The 20,237-nt window shown below is 46.2% G+C and overlaps 1 protein-coding gene across 1 annotated transcript in view; it reads right to left on the bottom strand.

Annotated features, from left to right (window-relative positions):
• CSMD2 (CUB and Sushi multiple domains 2) overlaps positions 1-20,237 on the bottom strand; it is a 432,839-nt gene that overhangs the window by 127,926 nt on the left and 284,676 nt on the right. The window contains exons 25-27 of the mRNA XM_011972538.1: positions 19,614-19,805; positions 14,316-14,454; positions 8,964-9,151 (exon numbers count right to left, since the gene is read on the bottom strand). Coding sequence (XP_011827928.1) covers positions 8,964-9,151; positions 14,316-14,454; positions 19,614-19,805 — 519 coding nt within the window. The remainder of the gene's footprint in view (positions 1-8,963; positions 9,152-14,315; positions 14,455-19,613; positions 19,806-20,237) is intronic.

The raw sequence follows: 20,237 nt of genomic DNA, 5'->3' as shown, positions 1-20,237 counted from the left end.
CTGATGGTCAAGAGGGTTGTCACCAGGGCTGGGAAGTAATAGGACACAGCTGAGGCCAGTCGATACCAGGGATATGCAACTGAGTATCAGGTTGATTGATGAGCATTTTGGAGGATACATTATTGGGGGGCAACAGAGAGGTCTAGAGATGGGGACTCACAAAAGGGTGCTGATAGTCCTTGCAGAAGGACTCAGAAATTCAAAGAGTGGAGCTGAGGAGGGAAGAACCAGAATAGAAGGGATCAGAGTTCATTCATCAGAGATGAATGGCTCAGGAGGAATTTTGCTGAGGGTGGTCCTTGTCACCTGGGTACCTTCTAGATTACCTACACAGGAGGCAGCGCTGCTTGAGGCTGTCACTCAGCTGCCAATCATCTGGTTGACTGATGGGATGGGACTCTGAGAGTCTCACTCTTGCACGGGAGCATATGAAACCATCCTGCACCTTAAGTCGTTGCCCACAGCTGAGAGTGGAGCAGCTCTGGATGCACTACTGCATTTAAACCCAAGTGGGACCCAGAACGTGGCCACTCATTGCAGGGAACTCGTCAGCGGTTTCCCCATGTGCCCCGTGATGCATTGCCTTGACCTCCTTTATCAAATCTGTCTTCTCCATATGCCTAGTGGCTCCGGCCAGAATAGAACTGGCCACTGGGTGACCCATATGTGAGTCATAGAGATCCAGGGATCTGTCATCATGTCTTTTGTTTCTTCTATCCTTTTTATAAATTCAAAGTGGGTTAAACCTTGAAGTTCAGAAAAACTAAGTAACTTGGAATCAAAGTTCACACAGCTCATAAGAGGCAAAACTAGCTGTAGTCCCCAATAACCACTTTCCCCACCTTCATCCTTCAATAACAGAACTCTGATTTTATCCGGAACTTCAAGGCATCAGTCAAAGTCTACATTTCCCAGCCTCCTGGGCAGCTAGGTCTGGACAAAGAGATGTAAACACGAGTTAGATCACGTCTACTGAAAACAATCCAATAGCCTCCTGTCTCACTCGGGGTAAAACCAAAATCCTAACAGGCCTTCGAGGCCCTGCACATGTGGCTCCAGTAGTCCCCTCTGTGACCTCAGCTCCTGTCGTCTCTATGCTAGCTTTGCTCCAACCACACGGGCCTCTGGTCTTTGTGGCTCCCTCTCTTACCTCTTTCAGGACTTAGCTCAATTTCGCCTTCAGTGACACTCTTTGAGCAGCTACTTAAAATTGCAGTACTCCTCTCCCCAATGCCCCCAACACTCTCCTCTGCTATATTTCTCTCCACTGCAGTTAATACTCTCATCGACTCTATATTCACCTTATTTTTTTCTGTCTTCCTCCACTAGAATATAGATTTTAGAAGGGCAGCTGTTCAGTTTTGTTCACGGCTGTATTCCAGTGTCTGTCACATGGTGGGCACTTAATAAATATCTTCAGTGGATTATTGTGGACCTTCTAAAAAGGCTGCTTAAGGGAAGTTGACTCAACTGAGGGAAATGCCTATTGGCCTTTCCTTCTTTCCATCTTTCCTCCTTCTCTCAGTCTAGAACTCAGACATGATGGCTGGAACCTCAGTTGCCATCTTGGATCTGAAATAACCTTGAAATGGGATCCATGGACTAGTATGGTAGAGTAGGGAGACACAAGGAGCCAAGGTGGAGTTCTCTTATCAATCCTGGGCTCTGTCCTCCAGATTTCTTTTACAGGAAGGCTGATCAACGTCTACTTCGTTTAAGCAACTGTGTTTTTGGGTAACTGCTGCACCAGCATTGGACCCTAGCTGGGTATGACTGGCCCAGAATTTTACAGATGTCAGAACGTCCTTTCTTTCCTTATTTGTGTGGCAAACTCCTACACTTTTAATGCCACCTTCTCTCTGGCAGAATTCTGTTTTTCTTTCCCTGGTTATAACACGTATCACACTATTTTGGTAGCTTTGGTAAGGGTATTTCTTTCTAGTAGGTTCTGAACTCCTGGAGGAGAGGGTTCATCACTTAGTCTTCTCATAACCCTGGCAACTAGCACAGAACTTGGCACCGAGGCTGACCCTATTTGACACATAACAGAGGCTTAATAAATGGCTGCTGAATTGTTTGGCTGAATACTTTGAGGCTTGGAAAATCAACAACCACATCAATTATTCCAACTACAGACTCTATTCTATATTTACTCACACGTAAGAGAAAGATGAGCTCACCATCCCAAGCATTACCACATTAATAATAATGACAAGGATAATGATAGTGATGATAGCCCCTTACATAGGAATGTCACTTCATAATTTTCAAGGCACTTTCCAAACCGTTATCTCATTTGTGTCTCACAATACCCTCTGCAGAAGGCAGGGCCAGTTACGCTCATATTCAGTTTATAGATGAGCAATATGGTGATCAGAGAGGCTAAATGAGTCTTCCAAGCCTTTCAGCTATTTAGAGGTAGAATTAAGACCAAAATCAGGTCTTTAGTCAGCCAAACCAAAGCTCAGCTGTGATTGATAACACTCAATGACTAAAACATCATGGTGATTATAATAAATAAAACCAAAGCCCTTCAAAATGGGAAAATGAGAAGAGCCAGCTTCTCTCTGGTCCTAATAGATGAGGCTTACTTCCCAACCTTAAAACTGCAAAACTCTGAAAACAACCCAAACATTCAACCAGTAAGGAACTGGTTACAAAGGGTGGATTAGGGCCATCTACTGAAACACTAGCAGCTATTTAAAAGAATAGCACTATTCTTTGAATACTGATATGGGAAGGAGTCCAAGATCTATTCTTGGGCTCACATACAAAAAAATCAGATTACAGATGAGTACATATGGTGCAATCTCATTCATATAGAACAGGGATCAGCAAACTACAGCCCACAGGTCGGTGGCTGCCTGGTTTTGTAAATAAAGTTTTGCTGGAACACAGCCATTTGTTTACATATTGTCTGTGGCTGCCTTTAGCATTACGAAGCAGAGCTGAGCAGTGGCAACAGAGACCATCTGGAGTAAAAATACTTACTCTCTGGCCCTTTCCAGAAAAAGTTTGCCAACTCCTGGTGCAGACTTTACATTACTTTATGTTTATAGAAAATATCCAAAATGAGATACCAAGCTGTTAATAATGGTATTGCACGGGATGATGGTATTTGGGGGCATGCTAAGTAAGAGTATATCGTATATGCTTTTATATTGTTTTATTTTTCCAACAAACATGCATTCCTTTAAAAGGAGGCAGAATGGAAGATAGTTCTATTTTGCATTTAAGAAGAATGACCCCTAACAGCAGCAGGTGGTGGGAATAGGGGTGGTAGCCAGTGTGGCCGTAGCTTCCAGGCCTACAGTGTTACTTCCAAGGGCTTGAAAGAGAAAATACATGCTTTTTAGGAACTTCCATTAAGAATCGATTCACTTTGGTCTTTCCTGTGTTATTTCAGATTCTCTAATACACACTTCAAACTCTTCCCTCTGAAACGCCCCTGGCCCCCACTCCGGCACGGAGGGCTTCTACTTAACCTTTAGGGCTCTGTCTAAATGGACTCTGCTCAGAGAGGCCTTCACTAACGACCCTTCTGATTTCTTTCTCAGAGAAGCCTGTTGTTTTCTTTCCTAACTTCTTATGCTTCTTACTTCTTGCTGTTTCCCTCACTCACCTGTAAGTTACATTAGGGTAGGCACCATGATTACTTTGCTCCCTGCTATATTCTCAACACCCAGCACAGTGCATGGCATGAAGTGGGAGTCACCAAGCATTTGCTGAATGAATGAATATGTCTCGCATGTGCGTGGATGTTTCAGCACGTTCTTGCCTAGGAAAAGCCTGCCACACATGCTGGTATATGAGAATAAAGGGCCTTCCCCCCACTGGTTCTGTTGATATCCATGGCCTGGAGAAAGACACACACCTCCCTGTGACTCTATTTTAGTAACTGTATCCAAAAGACAGGATCCCTGCTGTTCTCTGTTTCCTTTTAGCAAAGGGTAAAGCCACCTAGGAGGATGAATTCAGAATAGAAGTGCCTCTGATCAATGGTGTAACAGAAATCCACAGATGACATGACTGCATTCAGAATCATCTCCTAGAAAGTCTGCCCAGAGATGACTAAGACACTACAATCACCCTTCAGAAGCAACAGAGACATCTAAAGCCCCACCCCTCTTTGCCTTAGAACCAGGTGGGCTTCCAACATCTCATCTACCAAAGGGTCCATCAGTCTAGTTGTCACGAGGATGTGAATTCCGTGGAGGCAGAGACTTTGTTTGGTTTCCTGGTCTGTTCTAAGAAGGTCTGGCACGTGGTAGCTGCTCAATTCGTATTTACTGAATGAATAAACAAAAATGCCTGATCTGCTCTTGCCCCTTCTGCAAAAGCCTAATCCCATGATGCTGCTCAGTGGACACTTGAATTAAGCCTGGTCCCTCAGATGATCCTTTGGGATCTGAAACTGGAATATAAATTGGGAAGTGATTCGAAGCCAAGAGTGATCCAGGCACGGTGGCTCACACCTGTAATCTCAACACTTTGGTAGGCCAAGGTGGGCAGATCACTTGAGGTCGGGAGTTCGAAACTAGCCTGGCCAACATGGCGAAACCACATCTCTACTAAAAACACAAAAACTAGCCAGGTGTGGCAATGTACACCTGTAATCCCAGCTACTCAGGAGGCTGAGGCAGGCGAATCACTTGAACCTGGGAGGTGGAGGTTGCAGTGAGCCGAGATTGCGCCACTGCACTCCAGCCTGGGTGACAGGGTGACGCTCCGTCTCAAAGAAAAAAAAAATGTCAAGAGTGAGACAGCCACACTTATCCCAGGAGAATGGAAAAGCAAGGACAATTGATCTGCAGGGAGGGGAGGATGTAGCAAGTGCTTAGAAGGAGGCAGGGAGGAGAGAGAACGATCCTGGAGTGTGGGTGATGGTCTCGGTCTGTGCCTCTGCCATCCTGATTCCAGTCCTTTGGGAGTTGATGCTTTCTGCCCTTGGGCTCTTGTATTCTAAAAATATTTTGCTTTTTTGTGTCAGAGTTGTTGTTATCTGTATTGTTAAAATATAGAAATCTTTTAGCTTAAGTTACTTAGGTTGTTAGTTGTTTTCTTATAATAATGTCTCCTTTTTGTGTCAGATTGTTTTGAGTGGGTTTCTGTTTCTTGTGTTTTTATGATAAGTTACCCCTTTGTTTGCTTAAATTGCTCTGAGTGGTTTTTTGATTTGGAACTAGATATTTCCTAAGATTCTACCAAACTGTTTCTGCTTCTCACTTGGGAAGCTGGGTGTGGAGAAAGTCTCCTGGTCTCTCTGCCTTGGGTCAGAGGAAGGGTTAATCTCAGAGAGTAATTTCCACTGTGCTAAGCCCAACTAAGTCCAGCAACATCTCTCTATGTGGGGCTCTGGTAGGCCCCTTTCACCTCCCTAAGCAAGACCCCTGAAGCCACAGCTCCCAGGATGCTCAGACTCTCAGAGTTAGCAGAGCCCCAGATCTCTCTAAAAGACATGGACACTGATGCCTCCTGGATGCAGAGGCCAATTCTGCTTTTCCTGAGGACCCAGCCCTGCCTCCATGTGGAGGTCCTCAGTGGGCTGCTTCTCCATCTATGGTTCCCTCCAGACTCACAGGGTGTGGAATGTCTAAGTTCTTTGCCATGGACTGGTAAAGCATGTGGGACACATACATCTATCACAAATATTCATATTATAAATATCCCACACTTATTACATGTGCAAAACATTATGCTCACACTTTATATCTTCAGCAAACAGAAAAGAACATGTACTGTGTTCCCCTGGGTTAGCCCCATTCTCCCTTCCAAACAAAGGCACAGCAAATGCAATACCAATGACATAGTAGGAAAAAGGAGGTGGGATGAAAGTGGGTGGATCAAAGTACACGTCAAGTACTTATTGGCACTGGGCACTCTGCTTGGTGCTGTGTCTATTTGCTAACCCTCACAACAACTCCTTCATTTAGTGTCACTGTCCCTTTTTTGTGGATGAGGAAGCAATGCTCAGAGAAGTTAGGCAACTTGTTTCAGGCCATACAGTTATGAAGTGATGGAGCCTGCCCTATAAAGAAAGATATTGTGCATGGGAGAATATCATCAAAGCCATGGGACCTGATAGCAAAGTAGACCCATTCCAGGAAACCAAGAATCCTGGCATAGGCAGAAGCAGACCAGAGGGTAAGGCAGGGGTCCCTGGGTTCCACCAAATGGGCTACTAGACCAGAGGCCCAGGGAGAGAGTAGAGGGTGACTAATATTAGGAGGTGTGTAGTCTGGGAAGAAAAGAAGGAAGGAAGGAAGAAAGGAAGGAAGGAACTAATGAAGGATGCTTGAGGTTTTCAATAGGCACCCCCCACCCCTCAAACACACATAGTTAGCTTTATCTTGGTACTTGCACTACAGAGCCTCATAGGGTGATGCGGGATGCGTCTGTAGGCTGTGCCTCTCTTCTCCCCTCTCTCCAGTAATTGGCTGCTTGGCTGACTCAGATGGCAGCTGGGGAGGTCTTATTTCCTGGGTTATGGTTTAGATCTAAAGACCCCTCTAGATACCACCTTGGATCAACAGGCAAAAGTGGAAAAAGGATTTGAAAGTATGGCTCTCAGACCATGAATTTCCCTGGAGAAGATCTGGGGGAGAGACGGCCACAGTCAGGTAGCCATGAACAAGGTGACTGGAGAGGAAGCTGAGGGGGTTTCTACCCAGTAGCTTACTGTATCCAGGGAAGCTGAAATGAAATCATCTTATAAAAAATGAGGCTGACAGGGGTGACATTTGGGGTGAAGTTTGGAATCTCTGCCAAGAAGAACTCAGTTGGGTCAAGTCAGAGGCTTCTCTGGTAGTTGCTAAGACTTGGCTGGGGGAAACGACATCACCTGTAGTGACTCTACGTATCATGTTTGTGCAGCTTCGTCTGGGTGTCCTCAGCCGTGTGGGTGTGGGTTCAACAAAGGGTACAGTTTTGCAAGGTGTATGCACTTGGAGGCCTAGGGGGCAGGCAATTGAGGGTACTGATGAGAATATGAAGGAAGAGATGAATAATAAGAAATGGTGATGACATGGGAGTGGGGATGGTGGTGATGGGAGCAATGGAGGTCCCAGACTGGGTCTAAGTCATGGCTTCTGTTAGAATTCCAAAGTGTATGACTGTGCTGATATCAGTGTGTGGAAGAGGGTTTAGGCCCAGGAGGTTTACCAAATGGCAGGTGCCTGCAGGCAGAGAGGATGGCAGAATATCCATTCCCTAGGCCAGCCCCATGAGGCAAGAAGACTACAAGTAAAACATTCTCCATTTTGCGCACCAGTCTTCTAGAACTGTACCTGGCAAACAGGAGATAATCGAGAACTATGAGGAGTTCAATGAGTTGATGGATACGGAGCACTTAGGATGGTGCTGGCAGCGGGCAAACACTAAGTCTGCCATTGTTCTAATTAGTGTTATGTGAGCTTATGTGAGATATTCCCAGGGGTGGCTGGAAATATTTAATTAGGGGACACTTTAAAAGGTATCTGAGGTCCTATGTTATGCAAGTGGGGAACATGAGCCAGAAAATTTTTAATTTTAACTGGTAATGTGACCCCATTTGTATGCTTAGGCTGATGAGGCCTGGGTGAACCTGGGTTATAGTTACAATAACAAAATCTATCATTCCCAGAGCATCTGTAGAGTGTTTAGTATATATGGAGCATTATACATATATATATACACACACACACATATATATTATATATATATAAAATATGCATGTATAAAATAGCTTTTAATCTTAACCTCCTGCAACATAATTATTACTAGCAACACTTTGTAGATGACGTTCCAAGAGATAATAACTTGCCCAGCTCACAAATCAAGCAAGGAAGGGAGCTGGGATTTAGATAATGGGATTTGAGATAATTAGGGAAGACTAAAAGGTCAAAAAGAGATAATAGCGTAGAAGACCGTGGAGTGCTCGAGAGCCTGGAACTCCTCTTACTACACGAATAATATTTGAACATTACAGAATGCGTGATATGTGCCAGGAACTGTACCACGGACTTTCATGCATGCACTCACTGATCTTTCCATCACTATGAAGCAGGAATTTTCCTACCATGGTTTTATAAAAGAAGAAATGCCTGAGGCTTCAAGAGGTTCAATACTTTATCCAAGGTCACGCACATGTTAAGTCGTAAACATGAACTTTCAATCCAATTAATTTGACAGTCAATGCTCTCAACCGGGCAGGGACAGCCTGTTTTTGTAAGTGAATTTTTCTTAGAATGCAGTCACGCTCATTTGTTTATGTCTGTGGCTGCTTTAGCACTACAGTAGTAGGGCTGAGTAGTTGTGATAGGTAAACCTACAATATTTACTATTTTTAAGAGAAAAATTTCTGACTCTTACTTTCGACCACACTATTGAACTTGCCTTAATTAGCACAGCTGGAAGGATGAACAAATGTGATCAGGAGGTATCAGACAGTGACCAATCTATGACGAGGTGTCAGAGTATGGCCAAGGAGTGTCCTTGGGACACAGGTCTAAGCACCGTGACCCTAGGATTAGATGGGCTGTCCATGGGGATGTTGAAGTTACCCAGGATGGTGAAAAGCTCTGGGTGGAGAGGAAGATTGAGCCTCATATCAGAACCCTCTTTAGTGAAGTGCAGTACCCAGGAAGATATCAGCTGATAGCTATGAAGTGAGGGTATGAGGCTGAAGTAGACTTAGGAATGACCCTCATTAAAAAAGAGGAGAAGAAGAGTAGTGGTTGGAAATAGATGGGGTGCAAAAAGAATGTTGGTCCCCTTTTTTCCCACCCCTGGAGAATACAGGCGTGAAAGACTAAGCCATCTGGGGGGCCTCAGGAAAGGAAGGTTTTTTGCAGGCGGCAGCAGTGCTAGGGTTGATGTGGGTTTGCCGTGGTCCAGCCCAGGCTCTCTTCACTACGCTACACTACTTGCCCTCTGCCATGTTGGCTGGACCTATCCTCAGTACTCTCTGGCACCAGGGCCCTTACCTGTATAGTCAATGACGAAGCCAGCATTGCTCACAGATGCATCGCTGCGGAAGGCGAGGAAGAGGCTGTTGCTGCTGCTTTCAATGCGGCCTGGGAGCTGGGAGCCATAGAAGCTTCCTATGAGAGGGCTGAGAGAGTCCCGTCCGTCGTAGATATGGAGGAAGTCATAGCCAGGTTCCAAGTTAAAGCTGGGGAACAAAAACATCCCACCCCCACCCCACTAACGTCAAATAAAGGCTTTTGCTGGGGTCTTAGGCTCAACCAAAGCATGGGGCCTCCCGGGGAGCAAGCCCACCATCCCACTGGTACCCAACCCCTGAAGACTGGCTGGTGGGAAGGGAGAAGATGAGGCCCTGATGACCTCAGTCAGGTGAGAAGATGGAAGAGGCAGGCTCAGGGGCAGAGGAGCCAGATTCCAGTCAGTGTCCAAAAATCTGGAGCTGAAAACCTAACGTCCTCCTTATACAGAAGGGAAAATGAGTTGCCAACTCTAGACACCAAGTTGTCAACCAAAGTAGGTCCAAAACCCAGGTCTCTTACCTGACACTAATGTCCTTATACTGTGCTGTTCTGAACCTCATTTTCTAAGAGAGAATGAACCAACTAGGGAGCCATTCTCAGGGAGGAAGGGGCCTGTTACCATGAAGGACCCTAGCTTCATGCCTTCATCCCAAGCCAGTACTCCAGCTCTCCTCAGGGTCTGCTGTTGCCCCACTCCTAGGACCCACAAATGTCCTCACCCTTAGCTATTCTGACCCTGGTGTGAGGGAAAAGTCCATTTTAAAAACTTAGATGAGCAAATTGAATATTTGAGTTCATGAATGTAATTTATCCCACTGGAATGGCTCAAGTGAAAATGATGGAAAATGCATATTATGAAAAAATTATGCATGGAGTTCAAAAGTTTTTTGTATCAAAATCAACTCACACTAACTTGTTAACATGTCTGCACAGGATCTAACGTGAGGCATTAAAAAGGACCAGATATCAGCTTAACAAAAGCCTCTATCAGAGCAACATGAATTCTGCTAAAATTGAAGCAAGAAAAAACATCAAATTTATGGTGATGCTTGGGTAGAAGGACGGTGACGTCGCTGATGCTTTACAAAAGGTTTATGAGGACAATGCCCCAAAGAAATCAGCAGTTTACAAATGGATAACTTGTTTCAAGTAGGGAGGGGATGATAATGAAGATGAAGCCTGCCAAGGCGGATCTCCACATCAATTGGAGAGGAAAACAATTAATCTTGTTTGTGTCCTAATTGAATAGGACCAATAATTAATAGCACAAATGAGAGCTAACACCATAGACATCTTGACTGGTTCAGATTACACAATTTTGACTAAAAAATTAAAGTTGACCAAATTTCTACTTGATGGGTGTCAAAACCATTGTGCCTAGGTCAGCTACAGACAAAGGCAGAGCTTTCAATGGAAATTTAAAAAATGTGGGATCAAGATCCTGAAACATTTCTCCCAAGAACAGGAGATGGAACATGGATTTACCAGTACAATCTTGAAGACAAAGCACAATCAAAGCAATGGCTACCAGGGAATGGAAGTGTCCAGTCGAAGCAAAAGTGGAGCAAAGGTCAAGGTATTTTTTTTTTTTTTTTTTGATGCTTCAGGCATTTTGCAGTTGATTTTCTGAAGGGCCAAAGAATGATAACATCTGCTTCTTAGGAGTTTGTTTTGAGAAAGTTAGCTAAAGCTTTAGCAGAAAAATGCTTCAGGAGAGAGTCCTTCTTCCTGACAACAATGCTCCTGATCATTTCTCTCATCAAACAAGGGTAATTTTTCAAGAGTTTCAATGGGAAATCATTAGGCATCCACTTTACAGTCCTGATTTGGCTCCTTCTTATTGCTTTTTGTTTCCTAATCTTAAAACATCTTTAAAGGGCACCCATTTTTTCTTCGGTTAACAAAGTAAAAAAGACTACACTGACATAGTTAAATTACCAGGACCCTCAGTTCTTCAGGGATGGACAAAATTACTGGTATTGTTGTTTACAAAAGTGTCCTGAACTTGGTGGAGTTTATGTTGAGTAATAAAGTTTATATTTTTTATTTTTATCTTAAATTCAATTTTTCCACAAACTTTTTGAAGTCCCCCGTATGCTTGCGCTCTGGTGCAGCAATTCCACTCTTAAGTATATATCTAACAAAGGCAATTGATACCAATCAAGTGTGCAAAGATGAAAACAATAGAAAAGTAAATGAGCTTGCAGAGAATAGATTTCAGATGCAAATTTGCTCATGCCCAGTCACGGACTGGGATACTCAGATACAGCAAGTCCTTAGCATTGTCCACAGGCTCTCAGAAACCATGACTTTAAGTGAAATGACATAAAACAAAACCAACTGTTTGTTTCTCATCAACACACAGGCTGGGCACGGTGGCTCATGTCTGTAATCCCAGCATTTTGGGAGGCCAAGGTGGGCAGATCACTTGAGGCCAGGAGTTCGAGACCAGCCTGGCCAAAATGGCGAAACCCTGTCTCTACTAAAAATACAAAAATTAGCTGGGTGTGGTGGCATGCACCTGTAATCCCAGCTACTCGGGAGGCTGAGGCATGAGAACTGCTTGAACTCGGGAGGGAGAGGTTGTGTGAGCCAAGATTATGCCACTGTACTCCAGCCTGGGTAACAGAATGAAACTCTGTCTCAGAAACCAAACCAAACCAAACAAAACAAAACAATATAATGAAATGACATTGAAGGAAACATTTGAGGACCTGCTGTACTTTGTTTTACTTAAAGTCACAGTTTCCAAGAACCTGTTGATGACATTGAGGACTTACTGTATTCTATTTGAGATTGAGAGTAAAATGACTGCTCTACCCTTTGGCTAAGATATATAGCAGGGGGAGGAGGCCATGCATCTCTAGGACAAAGGAGATAAGGCAGGCTAAGAGACAGGATGGAGGAATGGGAGGCAGGGGGCGCAGAGCCAGATGTGCACTGGCCTCCTTCCCACCTGGCACCCTGTCACACTGGTGTCAGTTGCAGGCTCACCACATCACTGCTGGGTGACATGGTCTTCTTGCCCCTGTAATTCAGCTTCTTGACATCTGCTTTTATGAAAGTCACCAGTGAAGGGTTTTGGAGGGAGTCAGTCTTGGTTACAAATGATGGCATCACCACTTCCTAACTAACTGCCTTCTTTCTGTCCCTCCCTTCCTTCCATCATCAAATTTTGAGCACCCTCGATATTCCACGTACTGTGCAAGGTGCCAAGGACATGGGGACATGTCAGACACCACTTCTGCCTTCAAAAATTGATGGTGCTGTAGGAAGTGACAGACATGTCAACAACAAAACAATGTATAAAGTCAGCCCAAGGCAGAGCAGAAACACAAAGCAAGGTTCCTTGGGGAGGATAAAAAATCAAACGTTTATGGAGGAAATCAAGCCTGAACTGAGTCTTGGGAGATGAGAAGACCCTTAGAGATAGGACAAGGAGAGAACAGGAAGTTGCTGTGAAGGCAGAAACAGAGGCAAAGTCATAAGGGCATGAAAGAATCCAAGAGGCCCTGGAACTGCAAGGAGTTCCATCTGGCTGGAGCTCAGGGCTTAGGATGGGGTGGGCTTAGGATGGGGTCGGGGGGCTGACTGGAGAGTTAGGCAGAGACCAGATTGTTTGGAATGAAACTCCAAAGTTCGGGCCTTTATTTATAAGCAATAGAGGACCATGTTAGGATTTAAAAATAAAGGATCTGTTTGTTTCTTTGTTTTTGAATTGAGGTATGATTTACACCGTGTGAAATGATCAGCTCTAAGGTGTGCCACTCTATCAGTTTTGACACATGCATATCAAGATCCAGAACTGTCCCACCACCCCAGAGAGTTCCAAGTGCCCCTTCCCATTCAACCTTCCCTACCCTCAGATGCCAGCACTGATCAGAATTCTTCACCAGGGATTAGTTTTGCTGATCTTACAATTTTATACGAGTTGAATCATACATTATGTACTTTTTTATGTCTGTCTTCTTTCACTCAGCATAATATTTTTGGGACTCATCCACGTTGTTGCATGTATCAGTAGTTCATTCTTTTTTATTGCTGAGCACTGTCATTAGAGGATGTTAAAATGGAAAGTAGGGTGGTTATTTCAGCATTTTTGAGTGACACGATCACTCTGACAGCTAGCTAGGGGAGAGATTGGCATGGGAGGCAAGATGGGGCAGAGGAACCAGCTAGGCGATGAGGGCAGTAATTCAGATGGGAGATGATAGGACTCAAACCAGGACAGGAGCTGGGAGGATGGAGAAGAGGAAAATACATGAGGAGAGTGAAGGCGGTAGAGGCTGCACGCCTCGGTTGCTGCTAGTGGAAGAAGCCGTGAGAGCAGGTGTCAACGCCAGCCCCAAGGCTCAGAACAGAGCTCTTCTGGGGGAGAAAAATATGCTTGATTTTGTACACGCTCATTTGCAGTGTCTGCAGGCCGCAGACAGAGATGTCCAACAGCTGGAGAGTGAGGCTGACGCTCAGAATAAAGCCAGGGTGGGCGGCAGAATGGAGTCTTCCATTTATAAGAGGAGAGTGGAGACACAGGAATGAATGAACTTGTTCAGGAAAGGGGTGTAGGGTAAGAAGAGGAGGTCTGACAAAGCCCGGCAAAGGAAGATGGGTTAACAAGAGGTCCACGTGACGTCACAGAAGAGCTTGGAGAACTGGAAAGAGTAACTTCATGCAAACCAAGTGAAAAAGCAGCCTAAGGATGGAAAGGGTGACCAAGAGGTGGAGTGGGATAAAACATGGAAAGGCCTTTTGTTTGGAACCAGGAGTTTGTGGGTGGCTTTTATCAGAGGAGTTTCCAGTAGAACCGTGGAGGCAGAAACCAGGTTCCAGCGGGTTGAGAGTGAATGGGAGGTGAGGAAGTAGACGAAGGCAGAGCAGTTCTTTTGAAGAGCTTTCCTGTAGCAGGAATGGGAGAGCAAGTGCAGGTACTAGATGCGGAGGTGCCTGGGACCCAAGCCCGCCCGTTTACACCTCTGGGGTGGGGTGGAAGGGGCCAGGGAAGCAGACTGGGAATGCAGAGGGCAGGGCAAGGGCGTCCAACAAAGGCCTCCTTTCCGAGTCCCAGTATCTTCAGAGGTAAAGAGGAAATAATAATTGCTTCCTCACAGATTACTACAAGGATTAGATGTGATGATATGCATGAGACCACTGAGCGCGGTGCCTGGCACATAGATGTTCAATAAATGCTAGTTTCTCTCTCTCGGCTTTTTCACCTCCCATGGAGCTGAGAACTCTGCTCACACACCTGTGAATACTCACCTGGAGACCCAGGTCCCAGAGCCCCTAGCTGCTCTGAACCCTTCGTCTCCCACCCGGGGGAAAGGTACATACATGTTAAATACCAGGGCGATGACGTAGTCTGGCGAGACGGTCACTTTCCAGTCACACTCCTTCCCTGGTGGGTAGGGTTCTGGGTAATTTGGTGAGAGGATGACTCCAGATGGTCCTGTCAGGTCTCCCCCGCAGGGAGCTGAGGAGAGAAGAAGACGAGGGTGAGGCTGCCTCTTCACCCTGGGCCCATTTTCATGGGCGTTGCTAATACACTATCGAGAGAGGAGGGGCTGAAGCTGACAGGCTGAAGTTAAACCTGGCTTAGGGACTCAGGGGAAGGTGAAATGATGGAGTTCTACTTTAGAGGGGTGGGAATGTTTTGGAAATAGTGGTGGTGGTGCACAACGTTTCGAAAGTACCAGATGCCACTGAACTGTTCATTGAAAAACGGGTAATTTTATGTTAGGTGCATTTCACCTCAATAAATTATTTTTTAAAATACCTGGCCCTGTTGCTTCCTAGCAACAGAGTTCCTGTGAACTTAGGGAACTCATCTAGCCTCTCTGGCCCTTGATGTCTTTCCTGTCATAAAAAGAGACAATATCTTCTTTGTGGGGTGGTTGTAAAGATTATGGGAGATGTCTGCTAAAGCATTTGGTAGAGAGTGAATGCTTGATAGATGGAGCCGGCACTGTCTGCGCACCTATGAAGTACATGGCCTTCCTTCACTGCCTCACATCGGCTTCCAGGCGAGCTTTGTGGGTACTGACTGTGAGTTCCTGTGCACTGGATGTCAGGAGGAGTGGGAAACAGGCTCATGTTCGCCTGCCAAGCGCAGCTGGTCTCCTACGCTACCAGTGCTCCTGGCATCTGCTCGCGGCTGCAGATACCTTCCAACTTTCCAAAAGGCCTTGTCCAAGAGTATGTGTGTACCTCAGTTGTATGGAGCTATTATTAATCCCCAATCAGTCTACATGGTCGCCCTCCCCTGAGATGACAGGTCTCTCAAGCAGGTGGGGAGGGAGAAAGTGGCCAGGTAACACAGCAACCTATTTACCTCGGGACCTTCTGGGCAGCTTCCCCAGAGCCTGGCTCAGGTCTCTTCCTCCATGGCTGGGGCTGCTGTACCGTGGCTTGAGGACTGGATAGAGTAAAAGCTGGGAAGTGTGTGAGGTCATTAGCAGGATGGCCAAGACTATAGGTGTGGTTTGGTCTGGAAACCACAGGGCACCATCAGAGGTTGTAAACACTGAGCCCATAGGAACACAGAGAGCCATTTAGGGGCTGGCTAGAAAATCCAAGATGAGTCTTTGTGGGGAGAGCAAAAGGGTATACCTGACTCCAAAGTTGGGAACAGCCATCTGCTTGTCATAGAGCTGAGCACTGCTGCTTTGGCTGTGTCGTGGAGCCACCTCCGGCTGTGGGTTTTACTCAGGGTGAGGCTTAAAGGGCTGGGTCAATCCCTAACAGGGTCTCAAACAAATGGTAGATCTTCAGGTCAGGCCACAAGAGCCCTAATGTGGCTGAACATAACATTGGAGTGGTTGTGAGTAGTCTGCTTTTTGTTCCATGGGAAAATATATCCCAAGAACCATCCTGAGTTTCAGAAACACTCCAATAGGCATCTATTACGTATCAGACTTAACAAATCACATTTTAGATGCACTATCTCATTTATGTCTCATTAACAACTCAACGAGCAATGGATTATGCTTCCTGATTTATAAAGGAGGAAAGTGAGTCTCAGAAAGCCTAAGTAACTTGCCCAGAGTCACTCTGAGACTCAGACTCACACAGGACTGGCTCCAAAGTCTGTTGTTTTCCCCTCTTCTACTTCCATATGGTTGGTGGCAGTAACCAGAGTAGAAGAGGAGTGCTTGTCCCCACAGGCCAGCAGGGGAGAGCACAGCTGTTGCAGGAGCTTCTGAGCGAGGATGGTGCCTTAAGTTGGGTCTGCTTATGTCTCACTTGTGTCTCCACCACTGAATCCTTTGGGAGCAGAGGGCGAGATGAATAGGGCCAACCAGAGGCCAGTACAATCAGGCTAGACCCTGGAGCTTAACAAAGCAAGACTGTAATGTCCAGTCCATGGAGTGTGGCCTTGCCCAGGCCAGCCTAGAAACAGAGCCTGATATGGCCAGTGAGATTGGAAAGTGAGTGTCGTTATCAGAAGTCCCAACTCTGGGGAAATCTTCCCAAGGGGCACAACAAGGCTTCCATTCTGGGTTCCCAGCCTCCACCTCCCTCTGCCAGCTCAGGGGCTTCTTCCCTTAAGTTTGCCACAGATGGGGTGAGTCTCTGCATTTCTGAAACTGCACCTGTTACTCTCCCACCAACCCCCAAAGTACTGTCAGTGTCTCTGGGTTCTAGGCTGCTGTCTGAGCACAGCTCTCTTCTAGATGGCTCCATGTCATCGGGCATGTGCTTCCCACTCAGAACCCCAGCATGGGCTTCACTGGCTGCTGCCAGTTGTGCCCCAAGGCCTTGCATGGATCCCTGGGCTGCCTCACCAACAGGAAGGCTCCCACTGCTCAGGGTTAGTTGTGGGGTCCTATTGAGCTTACTAAAACATGGTTGCCCAGATGGGAGTGGGTGCAAGCTGCAGATCCTTCTAGACAGCCAAGAAGTGGGCAGGTTGGACTGAGGGCAAGAGTTGTGGAAAGGGCATTGATTTGGAAGTCATACAATCCTGGGCTCGAATTCTGACAATGCCACTCATTGGCTGTGTGAGTTTGGGCTAACTGTCCACCCCTCTGAGCCTCTACTTCCTCATCTCGAAAGTAAAAGAATAATGATAATAATGGCTTCTAATATACACAGTGCTAACTATGAGCCACATACAGTTCTTATTGCTTTATAGTATTTTCTTTTTTAATTCTCAAAACAATGCTAGAAGGTAAGTACTATCATTTTCTCTATTTTACTGGCAAGGAAATGAAGGCACAGGGAAGTTGAGCAATTTGTCTAAGGCCACACAGCTTGCTGTGGTGAAGCCAGACCTGAGGCAGGGAGTGGAATCCCGAGCTCTAACCTCACCACAGAGTGACTTCAGCTGCAATAATGCAGCTAAAATGTTTAACTTGGTGCCGATCACGGGGACAGCATCCAATGAGTATTTGTTTTCTTCCTTTGCTTCCTCCCTGTAATGAAGGGTTATCAAGGCCAGCTAGACCCGCTCATGGCAGAACGCCCAGGGAGCTGGAAATTAGAAGCATGTCACTGGGATTTCCAGTTCGTTTGAGAGAAGAGGCAAAGGCATTTATTTTGTTGCCTGAGAAACATTTCCCAAAGCCGAGTGTAGAAGAACGGGTGATGAAAACTGAATTAACCTCTCCACCCTGCCCACTGCACATTTATTGCTCTCCTCAGCTTAGCACAATCCTCCTCCTCCACTTGGGACAATCTCATCTCAGGACCTGCTTTTCTGTAAAATGAGTCTAAGGAATCACAGCCTTGTAGAAGGCTGAATTTGGAAGGAGCCTCAGAGGTTCCCAGATTCTCTCCTGGGCCTCAGCGGAATTCCCTTAGCAGATGGAATCTTGGCTTAGGGAAGGGAAGTGAGTCTGAAGATTTGAAAGAAGGATTCAAAGAAGTGAAAGATGAAAAGAAGGAAGGAAGATAGAAAGGAAGGAAATTAGTATTTCTTGAGATTGGGGTTAGGCATGTCCTCACCCCACAATGCCATAAGGGAAGTGTATTTACCCTCACGGATGAGGAAACCCAGGCTCAGAGAGTTGAAGCAATTTCCCAAGGTCATCAAAGTAGTAAATGGCAGAGCTAGAAACTAAATCTGATTGTGTCTACTTCAATATCCCATACTGTTCCCTACACAGCAGAATACGTAGTGAAGAACTCAGCTGGATCTGAAACTGGGGTCTCAACTTCCTGCCCCACACACCTATGTGGCTCCTAATTCCCACTGAGGAGCGGGATTTAGTGTCTCACCTTCAGGGCCAGGCCTCAGAGCCAGGCCTGGAATAGGCCAGTCCTCAGATGCCTGGACAGTGCACTGCTTCCCATTAAGCCTGCGGGTGCAGGCCAGGGCAGACGCTCCTGCAGGAGCTGTCTCAGGAAGTCCCTCGCACCTATCTCCAGCAGGGGAGGCGGTGTGGGAGGTAGGAAAATGAGAGGCTTTGCATTCAGACTGGCGTGGGTGTAAATCTTGGCTCTGCTATATCCTAGCTCTGTGATTTGGGACAAGATATCCAAATTTGTCTAAGTTTCAGTTTCAAGTGTAAATGAGGAAATGGTGCTAATTTCAGAGAGCTGCCGGGAAAGTTAAATGAGGTTATCTAAGTAAACGTCCAGTATGGGGCAAGTACACAGTAAGGACTCAGTGACCATGGGTTCTCTTCTCTTCTAACAGCCAGCATTGACAGGGGAGATAAACACTCATTATTTCACCTGAGCAAAATAGCCATGTGGAAGTGGGCACCTGGAGTGTTTGTTTCTATTTACCTTTCTTTCCCATCCCAGCCTCCCTTCAAGTTCCCTTCTCCTCTCAGTCTCAAGTAGTTAGAGGTAGGATTTTTCAGGCCCCACCCCTTTTAAGTGATGGGACCTTAGACAAGTCTCAGGTCCTTTATGTCTTCATCTCTCATACAGGAAGGTTTTAAGTCCGAAGAAAGGAAACCCTGTAATCCCAGCATTTGGGAGGCCAAGGTAGGAGGATCACTTGAGCCCAGGAATTCGAGACCAGCCTAGGCAACATAGTGAGACTCCATCTCAACAACAACAACAAAAATACAAAAATTTGCTGGGTGTGATGGCGCAGGCCTGCAGGCCCAGCTACTTGGGAGGCTGAGGTGGGAGGATCACTTGAGCCCAGGAGGTCAAGGCGGCAGTGAGTTGTGACAGTGCCACTTGCACTCCAGTGAGACCTTGTCTCTAAGACCGAAAAGAACCAAAAGCCAGGTAACCAATAATTTCCTTGAGAACAGGAAAAGCAAGGTTGTTTTCTTTACATTCTGAGCCTGTGGGTGCCCTTCTATTGCTTCAGGTAATAGAAGGGTCATTTTGGAACCTGTTAGCCTTTACTATCCAAGATGACCCATTCCTCCTCCTGACCTATGCAGCCTGGGCCAGAGAGAAAGGGACAGACTTGTCTGACTTGGAAATCTCTGGGACCATTTTAGCAAGTGAGGAATTTGTAGTGCTTTGTGTGTAGAGTGTGAATGTGAGTGAGTGCGTGTGGGGACACATGCAGGCAAAGCAGGGTAGATGATGGGCTTTCTGCAACTTTCATCTGTTTCAATTCTCTTGGCCCCAGGCCCAAGATGCAGCTGCAGAGCATGGAAGGTTCTGGAGCACACAACTGTGAGCCCCAAGGGCAGAGTGCACCCTGCAGCTGCTTTGTACCGATGCATGTTGGCGGGCTGGGCTGCCAGAAGAACCTGTTCTCGATCTTCACACAGCTGATCTCTGCACTTCCCTGCAGTGCGTAACCAGGGTCACACTGGAACACCGTGGAGTCGCCGGCTTCCCAACTGTCACCACTCCGGCTCCCATTCTGCGGGATCCCAGGGTCATTGCAGGACGTTGCTGTGGACACTGGGGCAAGGAAATAGAAGAGAGGGTAAGGTTGCCTGGGTGTCTGCCACTCAGGAGGCTCCCAGCTCATCACCCTCCCTGACTGCCCCATTCGTGCACTGCCACAACCAGCATCACCTCCTGACCATCAGCAGCAGCTGTGGCCACAGTGCCACTATTCTCACTCCCGTTACTATCACTGCCTCTACCACCACTTGTGATCACATTTGTCACTCTCACTGATATCACCACCACCATTCTTCCAGTACTTCACCATTACTGTCATCTGCCTGTCATGAGATGCTATGAGTTAAGCATGATTGTACTGTTATAATTATAGATCTGAATTCAGCTTAAGAATACAAGCATTGTTACACAAACAAAGCATTGCAAGTTTGTATAACGTAACTAACATGATCAGAAGGAGGAAGTGACAAGATAATCAAGTCTAAA

The sequence above is a fragment of the Mandrillus leucophaeus genome, unplaced genomic scaffold (genome assembly GCF_000951045.1).
Source record: "Mandrillus leucophaeus isolate KB7577 unplaced genomic scaffold, Mleu.le_1.0 Scaffold1297, whole genome shotgun sequence".
Taxonomy (NCBI): Eukaryota; Metazoa; Chordata; class Mammalia; order Primates; family Cercopithecidae; genus Mandrillus; species Mandrillus leucophaeus.
The sequence above is the reverse complement of the archived record's forward strand: the minus strand, read 5'-3'. Positions and strand labels throughout refer to the sequence as shown.